Source organism: Drosophila nasuta, chromosome 3 (genome assembly GCF_023558535.2).
Source record: "Drosophila nasuta strain 15112-1781.00 chromosome 3, ASM2355853v1, whole genome shotgun sequence".
Lineage (NCBI taxonomy): Eukaryota > Metazoa > Arthropoda > Insecta > Diptera > Drosophilidae > Drosophila > Drosophila nasuta.
This window is the reverse complement of record NC_083457.1, coordinates 19,781,991-19,794,656: the sequence shown is the minus strand read 5'-3', so window position 1 is coordinate 19,794,656 and position 12,666 is coordinate 19,781,991. Positions and strand designations below refer to the sequence as shown.

At 38.7% G+C, this 12,666-nt stretch overlaps 2 protein-coding genes across 2 annotated transcripts in view; one reads left to right on the top strand and one right to left on the bottom strand.

The window, feature by feature from the left end:
* The first annotated feature begins 37 nt into the window (after positions 1–37).
* LOC132788380 (maltase A1) lies at positions 38–2,665 on the top strand. Its single transcript, XM_060795801.1, has 4 exons — positions 38–1,168; positions 1,224–1,678; positions 2,373–2,516; positions 2,580–2,665. The coding sequence occupies exons 1-4, from the start codon at positions 44–46 to the stop codon at positions 2,644–2,646; spliced, it is 1,791 nt and encodes a 596-aa protein (XP_060651784.1). The 5' UTR covers positions 38–43; the 3' UTR covers positions 2,647–2,665.
* Positions 2,666–12,666, bottom strand: part of LOC132788376 (metabotropic glutamate receptor 2) — a 62,403-nt gene continuing 52,402 nt past the window's right edge. The window contains 10 exon segments of the mRNA XM_060795797.1: positions 2,666–4,697; positions 4,799–4,982; positions 8,898–9,049; positions 9,975–10,188; positions 10,264–10,426; positions 10,494–10,628; positions 10,893–10,954; positions 10,956–11,084; positions 11,968–12,101; positions 12,205–12,354. Coding sequence (XP_060651780.1) covers positions 4,237–4,697; positions 4,799–4,982; positions 8,898–9,049; positions 9,975–10,188; positions 10,264–10,426; positions 10,494–10,628; positions 10,893–10,954; positions 10,956–11,084; positions 11,968–12,101; positions 12,205–12,354 — 1,784 coding nt within the window. The 3' untranslated portion in view covers positions 2,666–4,236.

Here is a 12,666-nt window from a genome sequence, read left to right as displayed (position 1 = left end):
TTCTCTATACGTAGCTATAAAAAGGCAACTATCCCCATTGAGTATGAACAAAATGAGTTTTCTTTGCAATAGAGCAGTACACTTGCTGCTGGGCGTGCTTTTTCTGAGTGTGTTTGGCCAGGCTTGCCAAGATGCGGCCTCAACAGCGACGTCTTCTAAGGACTGGTGGGAAACTGCACAGTTCTATCAGATCTATCCGCGCTCCTTCATGGACTCCGATGGGGATGGCATCGGAGATCTGAATGGCATCACCAGCAAGCTGGAGTATCTCAAGGAGCTGGGCGTAACAGCTGCCTGGCTCTCGCCCATTTTCAAGTCTCCCATGGTGGACTTTGGCTACGACATCTCTGATTTCTTCGACATACAGCCAGAGTATGGCACGTTAGAGGACTTCAGAAACCTCATTAAGAAAGCCAACGAATTGGAGTTAAAGATTATCTTGGACTTTGTGCCTAATCATTCCAGTGATGAGAACGAATGGTTCAAGAAGTCTGTGAAGCGGGAGAAGGGATACCAGGATTACTATGTGTGGCATGATGGCAAAGTGAATGCGTCGACTGGAGTGCGGGAACCGCCCACAAATTGGTTGCAATATTTTAGAGGCAGCGCCTGGGAATGGAACGAGGAACGTCAGCAGTATTACTTGCATCAGTTTGCAGTGCAACAACCTGATCTCAATTACCGCAATCCAGATGTGGTGGCTCAGATGAAGCGAGTGCTGCGATATTGGCTGAATGAGGGAGTGTCCGGATTCAGATGTGATGCTTTGCCACCACTGTTTGAAGTGCTGCCCGATGCAGAGGGTCAGTATCCCGATGAGGTCGTAAGTGGAGCCACAGATGATTCAGAGGATCGTGACTACTTCACAACGACGTACATTGAAAACCAGCCGGAGACTGTGGACATGGTTTATCAATGGCGTACAGTGCTCGATGATCATAAGCGAATCTATGGCGGTAATTCGAGTGTGCTGCTCATAGAGACTTACTCTCCGGCTTGGTTTACCATGCAGTTTTATGGCAATCGATCGGTGAATGGAGCTCACCTGCCATTCAATTTTAATTTAATTACTGTGATGGAGAAGAGTGGTCTGAGTGCCAGCAATGTGCAGGAAGCCATCGATCTCTGGCTGCAGAATATGCCAGCAGGACGCACGGCCAATTGGGTGGTAAGAAATGTTTTTAATTTTGACTTTAGCTCTACCTTAGACATGTTTTCTTCAGCTGGGTAATCATGACAAGCGTCGAGCTGCCAGTCGATATGGAGCCGAGTTCATTGATGCCATGAATATGCTGGTCATGATACTGCCAGGAGCCAGTGTCACTTACCAAGGCGAGGAGTTAGGCATGACTGATGGTTGGATTAGCTGGGAGGACACTGTGGATCCTTGGGGATGCAATTCTAATGCCGACATCTACGAGCAATACACCAGAGATCCTGAACGCACGCCCTTCCAGTGGACAAATGGTACCAATGCAGGATTCTCCACAGGTCCATCGACCTGGCTGCCATTGGCCGCTGACTATGAGACTATTAATGTGGCCACTGAATCAGCGGCAGATCATTCCCATCTGACCATCTACAAATCCCTTATTGCATTGCGACGAAGCTCGAAAACGCTGCAGAATGGAAGCACAAAGTACGCGGTGCTGAGCGACGATGTTTTCGTGATTAAGCGGTGAGTGATGTGTTTAATTTTATTCATATTTATTGCACCAGCTATAGCTAGCTGAAAAGTGCAAAAAATATGAAAGAGGTAACTTCTGACAATCGAGACATTCCTTCTGTCATTCTGTGTCAAACTTTCTTGTGGAACTCGTCGTATATTACATTATTTTCGGTTGTCCAGTTACCTGTAATTTTTAAGCTAAGGTCTCCCGAAATCATTCTTACTGCTGAAAACGTTTGTTGAAGTTAATCAAGAAGTATTATGGCATAGTAAGGATTGGCTGAGATTGTCAGAAATTAATTGTATTGTGATTTTTACTCTATAGTAAAAATTGTATGTAATGGTATATTGACATACCAAATATATTGTACATTTTAGAGGTATGCTAAGCATACTTTGCTTTCGTTAGATTTTCGGTATATAGGGTATATTTTAACCCACACTTTCGCCTCTTTACTGCTTAGCTTTAAGCTTTAAAATGGATACTTGGCGTCTCACAATCGTGCACTCCAGATTATAGCATTCTAGATTGTTTTTTTTTAAGGATACAACTTCCATAAAATAGACTTGCCATTTAGAAGAAATGCAAAGAAAAAAATAATATAACAAATCAATTTCTCAACAGCTAATAATAACAGTTTCAAGCATTCCTAAAATAGGTAGCAAATACTTAAAAATTATTTAATTCTCTTTCTACATTTAGGTCACTGCCTGGCGCTAATAGCATTTTTTACGTCTGCAACTTTGGGTCTGCGTCGATCACAGTTGATTTGACGGAGTTTGATAAAACCTTGCCATCCGATTTGGTTCTGCTGATTCGCAGTATGGACTCCAGCAAATCCGAGGGGTAAGTAAGATATATTTTTGTTAGGAATTTCTATTAAATTGCTCTGTAAAAATATTCAAATAGAGTCGGCTATACGTCAAAGGAGCTGGAACTGGCAGTTGGCGAAGCTTTGGTACTCAGTAGTGAATAAAACACACGTTGAATTGGAATTAATTAGTGTTTTTATTTTATTGATAGTTTGCTCAATGTAAGTTCTCGTAAATATATGCCACTTAACAACATTTAGCATAATTTTATTTGATCTTTATGTTAATATTAGTGTTTGAATTATTTGTTTTATTTGTTTGTATACTGCAGTTAGATAGTAGAGACACTCAGTTGTATGAATATGCTTGGTATTCTCATATGCAAATTGTAATAATATTTACATAAAAAACACACACACTGATATACATACAAGGGGAATATTACATACATGCATTTCGCTAACAATTAAACTCTTATAATTTGGCTAGATTTTATTATATTTAAATATAATTTTTATATCAATTTAATAATAAGTAGTTTTCTTTTTTTTTTGTTTTGCTATTTATCACTTACAATCTCAACTGACATACTCGTCGATAAGCTTGCTCGTATGCCAGACCGCGGTACGTATACGTAATATTATGTTCTGTCGTTACACAAAGAAAACACTTAACTATTTGGAGAGTGTATGTGTGTGTGGGTGTGTGTGTGTGTGTATTTACAAACTTACTGTGCTTATAATTATACTATCGGCCTCTGACGCCTTTGGATCCACTTTACACAATTAAATCTACCAAGTTGCAGGGCTCAAACAACAAAGTAAATGTAATTGTCAAAAGACGCCGCCATTTCTGCCACATTGCAAAAGGGTTGCAGCTTGTTTTGTTTTGGCTTTTTGTTGTTGTTGTTATTATGCAGTGGTTGTGCAACCCTTTTGTAACATATAAGATCATAGTGTGAATGTGACTTAAATTTAAATGCTTTTTCAACTTAGACTAACAGTTAGTACGAGTTTAGTTTTTTCTTATTTTGTTTTTGGTTTTGGTTTCAGAAAACACACATTTTTGAAATTATATCACATTTTTGTTGTTGTTTTTGTTTTGTTGTTTTGGTAACCTTTGTTGCGATTGCAACCAAACCACATGCTAGCTATAACTAGTTAAGCTTAATCGTTAGATTTAAAACATTTAAAACAGTTTCCGCAAAAACGAAATGATTCAATTATATCTGGCTGACAATTTGTTCTTGCTACGACTCATTCGTTGGGTTTATTGTAAATATTTTACAATTTAAATAACTGCCAAAATTGGCAGACGAAGTGGCGTTATTGTGAAATTATGCTATTCAAATGCATTTCATTTCTGCTCAACAGAAACCAAAATTAATTTATTGTAATGCCGTCGCCTTTTCTTCGTCGTTTTACGAACATTTGTTTGGCTTGAATTTACTTAAGTATTTCTTTTTTTTTTTTGTTAAGTTCTATCTATAGATACCTGTTCTTCTTTTTGTTGTGGTTGTAGCCTCTTTAAACTGGAATCGCAGAACGCTTTTTGCTGCTGCTGCTGCAATTACCAATCGTTGTTGCACTTCCGCTGATGCTGCCGCTGCCATTGCTTGCAACGTCGCCGCCTGCGGCAGATTCAGTTGCAACTGGTTTCACGTCAGCATCATCAAGATGCTGCTGCTGCTGCTGCTGCAGTAGCTGACGCTGTTGCTCCTTCAGCAGCTGCTGTTGCAATTGCTGCGCGTTTAGCTATAAATTAGTCTGCAACACTGGAGCTCGCTTACTGCCACCATTTGTTGTGGCCGACGAATCTTCCGCAACTGATGCGCTAACAGTTGCAGTTGTTGTAGCCAGTGCTGCTGCTGCTGTTGTTGCTGTTGCTGGACTGCTGCTAGTGGCAATATGATTGCTCGCTGTTGCAACGACAACAACAACATTCGCCTGCTGTTGCTGCTGCTGGCCGTGTTGTTGCTGATTGATTTTGTTGTTGTTGGACACCACTTGCTCGTCCTGACTACAGCTCTCGATGCCGTTGCCATTGCCATTGCCATTAGAGGCTGTAGGTGTGGCTGTAGTTGTGTTATTTGGCACATATTGATCGGCATAGGGTATTTGATTGTAGGCATTGTTATCTAGGGACGTGAAAATACTCGACAGTGCAATCGTCTGTGTGGCCATTTCGCACAGCTTTTTCGTCTTTACCGAATGCTCTGCAATAGATACGCGAAAAAAAAATAACAAATTCACAATGCAACCAGGTACGAAAAATGGAAAAGTACTAGAATCGTTAGAAATAATACTGGTAACCAACCTGTTTCCGTGGGCGTGATATGTTTCTGTAATTTCTCTTCCTGGGCGCACGTGGCAGCCGTTACAACCGCTGCGGCCATCATTGAGGAGGGCCCCGTCCCGGCCGTGCGATGCATATTGCCATAACGGGGAGGCATCATGCTCTGGCGCACATTGCGCTCCGGCCGCACAAGAATTATGTAGAGCTGGGGAAAAGAGTGGGAGTGGAGTCACTTTAGGCTTTCAACAGTTTCAGCTTAAATTATCCAGTCAAATGCGGCCTAGACCATTCAGCTGTTCAGCTGGGCCATTCATTAATCATACGCCCCATTGTACGTGAAGCCCCCTGTTTTTGCAAGTGTTACTACTGTAGATGTGTTGTATACACTTGAGCTACTGTTCCTATTCTCACTGTTCTAAGTTTTGTTAGTCATCTAACTGTTACCACACTCAGAAAAACACAGTACAATTCGATTTAAATAATATTCTTAAATCAAACCTGTATCGGTCTAGAATTTATGTATAACAGTTTATTATTATTACTACTTAAAGTAATGACGACGTCAATTTTTCATGACTTCACAGCATAATCGGTTCGGATATGAAACATTAAGAATTACAGAAAATATTAAGAAAACAAATTTGTGGGCAAATTAATATGTATTAATAAACAACATTTTTAAATTGTAATATGTAGTGAAAGCAAAACAGTGCGGTATTAATTTTACCGATTTAATATACCTCAAAAATACTAAAAATAAATCAAACGCTAGAAATATATACCATACTACATCGATATACCAAATATTATATAATCTTCGGTATAATCTCGTTGTATTAGTAATGAGTAGCTAGTATCTCAAAGCTAGCAAACTTAACTGTAGCTTTCTTTCTTGTTGATTTCAAATTTATTTTTTTATGCATAATTAAAGTTTATGCTTCTTAATTTTTCCTTTTTAATTTAAGAACATATCATTTGAGACACAATTCTAAAATGCACTTCAAATTATCTTTATTTATTATAAATTTCAAAGGTAGAATTTTGTATTGAAATCCAGAACTTTCAGCTTCGATGCTTAGACACCGCAAATTCTTGATTGAAGAAAGAAAGTTCTTAATCTTTCACTCTCTGCACTCTTGTTGTTCCTTCTGTTCAAACTTTAGTGGCTGTTCCTGTTCCCAATGCTGTTAATTTAATACTGTTCATATTGTTTGCTGCTTTTCTACTGTTCATACAATTTCTACTGTTGTTTCTTTTGTTGTTGTTTTTGTTGATTCGTTGCGAGACACGCCCCCAAGGCGCTGGCGAGCCATTAGTAATTTCCCGTTTTGTGGCCACGGTAATTATTATCAAAAGTCTACTGACACCAAATACATGCAAAGACGTCGCGACATTCAGCTACAATTCCGAGCCATTAAATTGTCAACGCTCCTTTGGCGTTAGTCAAGGCGCAACGTAACGTTTAAACTCAAGCTACTGCGTTACGTAACGCTCGCTGCCATTTCCGTCTTGGCGTGACATTGTTTGGCTGCCATTTGCCGCCGTTTATTATTGTTTTTCTTATACAAACAAACAAGGCAACACACACCGCACACCAGGAAGCAACCCAGCCGGACACGGACACGGATGCGGACATCAAGAGAGGCGAGCAAGAGGCAAGCCAGAGAAATACGTAAAAAGGCAGAGCCGACACATTTAGAGAATGAGTGCTCGGAAGTTGCTTACTAGCTCTGGCTCTGGCTCTGGCTCTCTCAACCCTCTGGGGTCCTGTTGTGGGCGTGGTAGGGCCAAGTTGCTTGGCTAAGATCTAGTTTGTTCCCATGGTTCAGTGATCCCGGTTGCTTTGTGTGCGCTCGGCTATTTGTTGTTGTGCCGTTTAGCAGCAAATACTAAATTGCATTTTTATGGCTTGAGGTGTTTATGGCAGGCCAACAGGCAGCAGGTACTATACATATGTATGTATATGTATATGTGAAGCAAAGTGTGTGCATTATGTGACATCTGATAGCAAATGTGGCACAAGCTCGCTTGGCCCAAGCAGAGGTCACATTTTGCCGCCCGCTTAATAACAACGACAACTACGCTTAGTATTTATTGCTTCTATAAGAACACGAGCATTCCAAGATAACCCAAGTGGATTTTCTATTCACAAAGCGAAACTAACATTTTTTTCATTATTTCTAGCATTTTCTGGCAACTAAATAATTCAAGATTAGCCTCGGTCATTCACCATTGAAATACAGTTTTAAAACGTGTAAATATTTCCATTATTTAATAGTTTTTATTGGGAATTTATCAACTGAGGTGCAAGCTCAAGTGTCTTTTCACTCAAGTGCTGTAAATCTTGAAAGTGTCCAAGTTAGCAGTAAGTGAACTTTAATGCACAGTGCGAAACTTGGTGAGAACTTAAGCCAATCCAGAGTAATCCCCAACCAAAGACTGCAGACTGCAAACTGTGTCCATAAATTTCTTTGCAAGCATATTACGCTTAAGTTGCAGTTTGCCTCAAAATTAATGACCAATAATGAAACATTATTAAAAATGCTGTGGCAAAAGCCATGGCCTTTAGTCTTCATTGAATGTGGAAGACGCAACGAATGGGGGAAAAGAGAGAGACAGTTTGTCGTTAAAAGTTTTTCAATGTCCAACTTGATTGGATGCTTTAAAATGCAACAAAATATTCAAGCATAAGTTATCTGAAAAGTATGTGCACTTATGAAGAGTAATTGACAATATGATGCTTTGTAAGTGTGCACTAAATTTATATTTGCTCGAAGCTTGAAGCTATGCCCTAATAAGTAGCATAGTATTCAGTATTAAAATAAATATCTATTTAACGAATAATCAGGAAATAATGTCTGTTTTACTTTAAAGTTTAAAATATACATATAAAATATAATATATGTTTGTAAGTGGTCTGTTAAATATTGCGGAAAATAATCATTGATAAATATATACAACTATAGCCAAAAAGTAAATCGCGGGTTTAACATTTCTGGCAAGTTATTTTCTTTTCTTGAGTTGTCAGAACTGTTAATGACATCTGGGCGACATTTCATGTCAATATCATTATCAGTAATATATTATATTTACGCTTTTGTTCAGCATACGACAAACAGTGCATTTTTCGATTTTAATAATGTCTGACTTAATTGAGCGGAGAAGTGAAATTAAATTTGGTTTGCGGAATAAAATTTCAGCTGCGGAAACGTTGACGATGTCTTTGGTGATACAACCATGTCGCTGGAAAATGTTTATAAGTAGCACGAAGACTTCAATGTGGGTCGGAAACGTATTGATGACATGGAGCACTCCTAACGACCATCGACGTCAACAGATAACCAACACGCCAAAAATGTGAAGAAATTAGTCCTCAAAAGTCGCCAGTTCATTGTTAGACACCTTAGTGTGAATCGGAGGAAAACGATTTTCATTTGGGGTGAAACCGCTTAAACTTTGCACTCGTTCTCTACGAAAACATCGCCAAAAACTCAACGCATATTATTCAGCAACCATTGTATACCTATTTCTGATTTGGCTCCGTGGCACTTCTGACTATTCACAAAACTAAAGAGACTAGTCCGTAAATACTCAACATGTTGAGATAGTTATATAGTAGAAGAAAGGTCAGAAATTATGTTCTACAGGTTCAAAATTATTGCTAAAAATATGCATTGATAAATACCATAGATATACCAATGCGTTTAAAGATATTCCTTGATATGTTATACAAACTCAGCATAACAATAAAATATAATTTAATAAAATATTTTTTATATAATATATATTATATATCTCGCCCTCCCGATAGCACACCAGGTATAATATTAATATATTAAAACCACAAATACCGCAAATATAATATAAAAGCATGTGAAAAGACAATAAACAGAAATTATCTGCTATAGAATAATTAATAATACTAAAATTGAGCGTTGTTTAACAGATAACAAACAATTTGATATCCAAACACATTATTACATGGACGTAATCAGATAATGGCATCAAATCATGATTCTCATAATTATAAAATAATGCAATTAGCAGTGACTAACTGCCAATGAGTTCGCGAATTACCAGACAAACAAAATAAATTGCTAATGATTATGTTATGTCTTACCTTTGGTGAGAACAGACACGCAATCGTCACGCTGGCGGACAAGCTAATGGTCACCGACATGCTCGTAATTCGCAGAGGCACGTGATTGGCTGTGCCAAAGTACAATGGCACAAAGGCCAGCCAAATGACGCAGGTGGTGTACATGGTGAAGCCTGGAATGAGCCAATTAAAGGTGTACACATAAATCGAGTGAATTATTTATGCGGAGATCAGTTCATTTAGCATTAAGATTAAGTACAATTAGACCAAGTCTTGTGCCCGATTTCATTTGAAGCAAATAATTTACTTTCTCGAGTCACATGAAGTGTTGTCTTAAATAAATCTTAATGTGAATGATGCATAGAGTACAAACATATGTAAACATGTGTACATATATTTTCTATTGTAGTAGTATTATCTGTGATATATTAAAAGAAACAATTTCAAATATTTATTACCAATTATTCCTACATTCCTATTACGAATATTGCATTTGTTTTTAACTTAAATTATCTATTCAAACTGTTGTTTAAACAGAATGATTTATAACTAAATTGTTTATAGTGTTGTACGAATACTAGTGCAATATTAGTATTCGAGTTAAAGCGATGTTCCCAAATTAACGAAATAATCGATCTACGAAATCTATCGCAAGTTTCACAAATTTTAGAGTGACCATTTTTGTTCAACTTTTATGCGCCTAAATTTGGCATGGAAAAAAATTCACGGTCTCACCACTTAAAAATTCCTCTGTTAAATAAATTAAATTATTGAAAGAAACAGATGATCTCACATATTATACATAAGCATTTTATTTAGTATACGACAACTTAACGTTTTGCAACACTGATATCGATGACTTATCGATATTCATCTGTTAACGAAATAAGTGAATGCCAAATAAAGAATAACAGATTAAACAATAGTAATCTAAGGTTAAAGTTTGTTTACGTTATTATTGAAACAATTACAAAATAATGAATAGAGTGCAAATTAATAAAATAATGAATTCCATTGGCCTCAAAAAGTATGCTACAAAATATCCATATTTATTTGTGCAAAACTACTTCATAAATTATACAAATTAGCCAAACTTACCAATATGCTTGGACTCATTAAATGCCTCGGGAATCTTGCGAGTGAGAACCGCATAAACAGTGCAGACCACAATAAGGAGAATGGGATAGAAGAACGCAATCATATAAGAGGCATCGATGTACGAGTCGCAGACGAGCAAATTATCCTCGCGTGTCGGATAATGATGCATCGCATGCGATGGAGCAATCACCATCCAAACGCCATTAATGAGTATCTTCAGTCGGAGAGAGAAACAACATACATAGATAAAGATTGTATCTACACTGTGCATTGGATTTGAGTGTCTTACCTGTACGCTGACCAGGCACGTGCAAATCACCAACTGCGATTTTGGACTAATGAATGATGGTCGTTTTGCCGACTGTTTGCCCGCCTTGAATATCCGAGCAATGCGATTCGTTTTGGTCAACAATGCGGCGTAGACAACCGTGAAGCAAAATCCCACTCCAAAGCTGTAAGAGAGAGAGAGAGAGAGAGAAATCGTGAAGTGAAGTTAGATATAAAGACAAATTCACTTACCGCTGAATGGCGCATACAATATTTGTTGGTTTAAGAACGAGGGCAAAGGTCACGCCGTAGCACATGAAGATTCCAGCCAACAGAATGTAACTCAACTCGCGGCCAGAGGCACGTACAATGGGTGTCTCATTGTGCCTGTGGAAATGAAGTGAATGAAATAATACTTCTAGTTAGCGTGCTTGTTATTATTTATAAAGTATGTTCAGTTAGTATAAACTATGCATGCGAATGCCTCTCCAATTAAATGCATTTTCTTATTGCGTAGCAGCTGGCAGCTATTGCAACTTATGTGCAAAGATATAAAACTTTTTTAATTGCCACACACACGTTGCAAACTTTGTCTCATGCATGCAGTGAAGGACTTTCGAAGTTAAATTCTCTCTCAGTCTTTCAACCTACCTCACAAAGACGCCCACAACGAAGAGCGTTATCAATATGCCTGTTGCACTGAAGGCCATCGCTTCCAATAGCCCAAGCCGATTCGGGTCTAAGATATACCTCCGGTATTGGGCGACAGTATTTCTTGTGAGCATCGGGCAACGTTCCCAGCTGGCAGACAAGGCAATGTGTCTCGTCATCTGGATGGCGGATCTGCAAATGAACAAACATTGAATGCAAACGAAATGCAACGCAAGACATGGCAATCATTTTTCATACGTATGTGCAAGTATATGCACTTAATGATAAGCCGCTTAAGTGGAATATGCAAGGCATGAAAGAGTTGAAAGAGAACTGTATAACGATAAGGAAATTTCCAAGAAAACCGACGGAAGCATCGGGATTTTACAATGGAAAGAACAACATTATACTGCAATTCGATTGTTCAATAAATGACAGCATTATATAACTTACATAAAAGGACTGCATCTCATTTTATGTTAAACAGCTTAAAAATTAAAGAGAAGAACTCGAACTGCAGTTGCATGTGAAATCTAACCTTTTGAAGAATGAAGTGAGATCAGGTTAATTGTTAATTGTCAATTCAATTGCTCAGCATCTGTAAACATAAATTTCCTTGGATTCTTTCATGTTAAATCCACAACAGAATGTCATGGCTGTTAATCTTGTTTCTTTTAAATGCAGTTTGTTCTCCAATTCCATTTTCATTCACAGTCTCATTTTCATTTTCCCATTTGACGCCACTCGACAAGCATTCAAGCACACACATTTCTCGCACTGTTCAATTTTTTTTATGGTCCTGCACATTGAGCATCGTCGAACCTTTTCATCCTCTAGTTCTCGCAATAATTCACTACATTACATTTCAATCACGACAAAAGCCTGGCAAATAAATTACGAAACTTGCGCCACTTTCTTGGCAAATCCATCCGCTTCTCCTCCTCCTTCTTCCCCTCCTCACATTCATCCTTTTGTTAGTTTTCTCGCACTGGACTCTCATCGTCAGCGACCATCTGAATGCATTGCATTCAAGTTGATGGCCTTGTTGTGTTCGCAGAGCGGAAGCTTCACTTACTTGATAAGTTGTACAATTGAAACAGTGCCAACAGCAGCTCTCGCCTTCGACATATCTCTTCGCCTGGCCACGTTCGCATGGCAAACTGCAAACGGATTCCGGTGGCTTTGGATGCAACAGCTTGAACTTCACCTCTGGAATGTTGATAGCATAAAATGTTGCCCGTATCAGTATCAGTATCAGTATCGAGTTCTACCTGTTGCCACTTGTGATTGTGCTTGTGTGTTGTGTACTCACCGGACATGTTTAAGCGCAGCTCTCCTTCGTAGTATTCGCCAACCTTGACCCAGCGGTATTGACCGGCTACGGACTGCTTGAAATGTATGATATTGTAGCGAGCTGGTCCATCGCCGTTTCCATCGAAGCGAAAATCATCGCCGCTGAGGCCTGTGCACAACAAATGCTTTTGGGGTTAAAATACGTTTACGGCCTGACGCCCAAGGACCAAGGACTATGGCCCAAGGCATCCTCAGCCGGCTTCTTCTTATCAGAAAATTGACAATTTGCGCGTTTTGCGTCAGCTTGCTGCCTGGCTTGCCATCGACCGAGCATTCTTGTATAATTTATTGAGTTTCAAATTGAGTTCAATGACGATGACAAGCAAGTCAATTTTCCACTCGAAAGCATAGCCAATGCGCATTGTGGCCAGAGCTCTGTATGTAACTACGACTAAGGCTATGACTATAGGATCAGAGCGTC